At 37.2% G+C, this 5,039-nt stretch overlaps 1 protein-coding gene across 1 annotated transcript; it reads right to left on the bottom strand.

Moving 5' to 3' along the window:
* Positions 1-915: 915 nt before the first annotated feature.
* On the bottom strand, positions 916-3,157 carry CLDN17 (claudin 17). Its single transcript, XM_014736332.2, has one exon. The coding sequence runs from the start codon at positions 2,960-2,962 to the stop codon at positions 2,288-2,290; it is 675 nt and encodes a 224-aa protein (XP_014591818.2). The 5' UTR covers positions 2,963-3,157; the 3' UTR covers positions 916-2,287.
* Between the last annotated feature and the right edge of the window lie 1,882 nt (positions 3,158-5,039).

Consider the following 5,039-nt stretch of genomic DNA (forward strand, 5'->3'; position numbering starts at 1 on the left):
AACTGATCCCCTGAACCTACCACCTCAAAACTGCTTAACCCTGCCTAAGACTCCAAGAACTGTGTAATATGTGGGAAAATACTCCAGAAGTTGAATTTAAGTTAAATTTTAGAAAATAAAGATGTATTTCTTGCATAATTTGGGTTGTGGTATGAGATTTATATCATAATGCATCTTGAAATTCATTGAAAATCATTAAAATTTGTTTTTGTTGTAATAGGGAAAATATTGCTGCTAAGTAGAGGAGGCAGAAATAACTTTTCCTGAAAGTACATCTTGACGAATGAAAGAGCCGTGAAAGAATTCCTGTTCCTAAAATTTTGCCCTATATTCAGTAGCTAATGTTATCGTTAATAATTCTCTGATTCCACTCAGTGTTACATATTTTTACCTTTTGATCCAGTGGTTAGCAGGACAGCATGCCTTGTTTAGATTCTGGAACCCATCCTACTAGGCTAATTACTTCTTCTAGTGAGCTAAAAGGTAAGACACATGATTCCATGACAACTTTAAGCATATGTCTTGCTTTCCTTGATGTCTTACTTATTTGCCTGTATATGATAAATGACTCCTTTTCAACACACCCAATTTTTAGGCCTTTCTGAATTAAGTCTGAAAAAGAAAACAATCTTAGGAAAAATCTATCTAAATCATTGCTTTTCTGTTTTTTCTCGCTATTATTTGAAGATATTTGCATTTATATGGCCTTTATCACTAACGTACTATTTTATATTACCAAGGGTAACACTTACTGAAGCCTTGCTGGTGGTTTGTAGAATGGAGTGAGGGTTTGACACTAACACCTAGTCTTGAATTATTTCCTATTTAATGTTTCAGAGTTACTACATGATCTTTGGAGGATAGAAATTCAGTCTTAAATTGACCCTGCTGTTAAATATACCAACATCATTGAAAATATGTAACAAGTTTATTTTATTATAATAAGGATGGACATGCAATAAACATTTGGTGAACTAATTTAATCTGTTCATTGAAATTATATACTGTAAATTAAATACATTTTTATTATATAATAAACACAATATTTGAGGAGTTAAAAATGAATGCATAAATATTGATTGATTCGCAAGATATTAGAGATGCTCAGAAGCAACCCATAGGAGTAGCCTTGCTCCACAAACACTCTCTACTCGTCCCCATCCTACCCCCTACACACATTTTTAACCTTGATATTAGCATGTATACACGGGAAGTGGAAAACTGAGAAAATAACACATATAATTCAAACAAAGCAGAATGCCTTAGCCATACCTAGGTACTTACGAGAGAGAAAAACAGGAGGTACTTATTTTAGCCTGACTAATTGCCTGAATCATTACCTTGATTTTTCGTTTTCCTTGGCATGTGTAGACCTGTATAATGACTAAACAATAAAACAAGGAAGAGAAACTATTGCCTTCAACACCCAAACCTCAATCCCCTAGTTAGGACCATATTTCCTCTTGTATGAGGAGTGTTCGTAGGTTCCATTGATGTCCTTGTTAAGACTGATACTTCCGTTTGCTTGTAAATGAAAATTATAGGTTGTGAAAGCATACGACTTTTCACTTATAAATTATTTTCCTTTGAATATATAATTCTAAGCAAGTTTGACTGTATAAATTAGATGCTTTAAAATCCATCTTCTTAAATGTCCTAAGAGAAATAAGAGGTCCATTTTCCTTAAGTGTTTATTCTAGTACATTTGAGTTTCCTAAAGGAATAACAAATCTTTTCATTGGGTGGTCATTTCCATATTTGATAAACTCAACTAAAAAATCCTTATTTGATGTCTGTTATTTTTCAGGTTGTTTAGAAAAGAAAAAAAAATCATCATTTTAGTTGTTACTATGTTAGTATAAGAAATAATTTGAAGGAAAAATAATTGATGTCATATTTTAGAATATATCTTATTGCCATGTATTATCAATCTCAATATACTTTGGGTTTCTTAGCAGATAATATATGATTGTCAAAAAGAGTAGTCTATCATTATACTAAGGATTGTGGATATATTTGATTTTAGACTACAAAAATTGGAATGGGGATTATTTGAGTCCAATAATATAGCAAATGCATTTAATACACATGAGGTCAGAATGTCCAAATTAAGCCATTTCTATTCCTACCACAGGTGACAAACTACAATCTATATGCCCTTTCTGCTTTTTATCTCAATTTAAATGAAGTTATAAAGCAAGTTCTCCTGCCTGACATACTTACAGCTTCCGTCAGGACTCTATAAAACACATTGATCATAATCCGTAGTTTGAGCCCAAAGTAAGCATTAGACATAACTGGTGGAGGTCCTACTTAGCATTGTCACGTTCCTTCGCTTATCTGTGTGTGGCACAAAATGTCCAGGGGCTGGATATCTAAGCCTTTGCTTCTTTCTGTTGCAACAGCAGAACGCACATAGCAGACTCCCTCCAATGAAGAGGACAGCGGTGCTTGCCCAGCCGAGGAAAAGCGCTGCTCCCAGCTCTCGTTTCCGACCTATGTTGATGGCTGGGTTGTAGAAATCTCTGATGATGATATTGGCTGTCCAGGACACCGGAATCAGAACGAAGATGCCCGTCAGGATGAAGAGCACTCCAGACGTTCCCAGAAGGTACGCTTTAGTCCTCTCGTTAGATCCCGTGCACTGGATCTGCTTCATGCCACAGATGCCAATAACCAAAGCAATCAAGGAGAGAGCAACGGACACACACATGAGGGCCCGGGCCGCTTCTAGGGCAGGTGGGAGAGCCAGTAAAGAACTATAGAACTTGCACTGCAACCTGACCCTGGCTTGTCGGACGCAGGTCATCCAGAGCCCTTCCCAGAGCCTTTCAAAGACAATAATGTTGCTGCCAATAAAAGCTGATACTCTCCACTGCGGCAGAAGGGTGGTGGCAAGAGTCCCGACCATGCCGAGGAACCCAAGCACCAGTCCAGCAATTTGCACAGGGTAAAATGCCATCTCCTTTACTTTGAAGACTGAGCCAGTCTGGAATGGAGGCTGCTAGAGATCCGGAATGCGGAGGCCTCTTTGAGATGACAGCAGTCTCTAATGCTGTTCTCCACTGTTACTGCCCATAACATTTTCATCCAAATCAGCAGCAGTGGCTGAACTTGGCTTAACTAGAAGTACCTGTTGTAAATGCATGCTGTCTTTGTACACACACATTCATTTCTGTATGGATTATTTACTAGTCATGTATAATTATTCCCCAGCCAATAAGAAGATAGCCAGAGGTGTGTCAAGAAATACAACGTTCAACTTTAGTATTTCTCATATTATTATTGTCTTAGCAATGCTGTGATTAAGTGTCAAAGCTTCCATTGTGGATTGCTAATTACAGCGCTGAAAGCTTCCTGTCTGAAAGTCACTGATATAAAAGTATAAATTTGTATGTTACACCGTAACTGAAGACAATACCAAAATCTTGCCAGTTCTTTGGAGAGCAGTTGAAAAACACTTTGGACTTTAGATGATCTACTGCTGTCTTTTGATCTAACTGCCTTTCTTGAATAAGGTTAATCAATGCTGGTTTTAAATAAGTCTTCTGGATATGGAGAAATGTTTAGGTATTAGTTTCAAGACTTCTACTAAAACAACTTATAGTTTATAAAAGGAGGAGTCTTAAGCAAGAAATTCAGATTTCACAATTTATTCTTCAGATCCAGAAAGGAAGGACCAAGGGAGACACTCTTTATAATTGAACTTACTTATTTATTACATTATTTGTTGAGTAACGTCCTTCTCTCTGGTGAAATACTGTTTAGTATATAAACTTTCATGAGATGCTTCTTCAATGGCAGATTGAAATATATCACATTTATCCAAGCTAAAAACATATATTTCACTTTTACAGAACAATATGAAAGTGCTCCTTTGGATTAGCTATGCAAGTACTTAAATTTGGATAATAGACAACTTTTTAGAGATGGAAGGTATCTTCAAAGACATCAGGCTTAAGTCTCTCACTTGCCAGATGTGGAAGGTGAGGTCTTCAGAGTGCTTGGCTAAACTAGCTATGCAGTAACTAATCCAGGGATAAATGTGGTCTCTGTCTTATTAGGCTTACCTCCTTTTTCTGATCTGACTCAAAAAACAGGATGGAGAGATTTTTTTTTGTGCATTTTTATATGAATGGGTCTAAACCTGAAATTGAATGCTATCTCTTCAATAGTTTTTCAAATTTTCAAAGCAAGCAAAGTTCAGTTGAGACTCTTTCAAAATCTAAGAGTCAAATTGTCATCCTTGACTGCCGAATCCCCGCCATTGCCCAGCATAGGGTGAGGAGTGAGCTTAATGTGGAAAGCACGGACCTTTCCCCTTTTTCTTTCACATCAGACTGCAAGGAATCCATTGCAGGGATAAAAACTACTCAAAGACAAGCACGCCAAGCATACTCCAGGTGGCAGACGTTATGATTTGCAAAAGGTCCTCCATTTCAGTCAACCACAGGCCAAGAGCTAATATATTGGTCCAATACCAACAAGATTTAAAGATCCTGTTAATTGAATTAGGAAATGTGGAACCATTGAGTTTTCAAGATGGGTGGTCTAGCTAGCTCTCTCTCTCTCTCTCTATCTATCATCCACCTATCTTTGTTGTTATTGTTGCTTTCTTAGTACCATCCTAGACCAAATGAAAACTCCTTCTCTAAGGAGTGTGAATCATTGAGGAAACAGATGACCTCTGTGTAGTTCACAGTTTCTTAACATCAGCTCAGGATGAAGGGCTTACTCTGTCCTTTGTTCTAGGCTTCTGAGACACAAGTTTAACCGTTCCCACCCTGATGGGATTTTCCGACATTACTCTGACTTGTTACTTCCAACCCTTCTTCCCCATTCTACTTCCTCTTCCTCATTCTGTCTCATTTTTAATCCTATCTTCATTTTGTCCTGAAAGTTTCTAACTTATTGTTCTTTTCCAATTTGTTTGACATTTCATCAGATAGAACATCTGGTGTGTATCACAGATAAACGCAGTGAGAGTATATGTTTACTTGGAACATGGAGGTACGTCCTGAAGATAAGGTTATTCTGAG

Source organism: Equus caballus, chromosome 26, assembly GCF_041296265.1.
Source record: "Equus caballus isolate H_3958 breed thoroughbred chromosome 26, TB-T2T, whole genome shotgun sequence".
Taxonomy (NCBI): Eukaryota; Metazoa; Chordata; class Mammalia; order Perissodactyla; family Equidae; genus Equus; species Equus caballus.

Coding starts and splice junctions, on each gene's coding strand:
- CLDN17 (XM_014736332.2), bottom strand. CDS start 2,962: ATGGCATTTTACCCTGTGCAAATTGCTGGACTGGTGCTTGGGTTCCTC.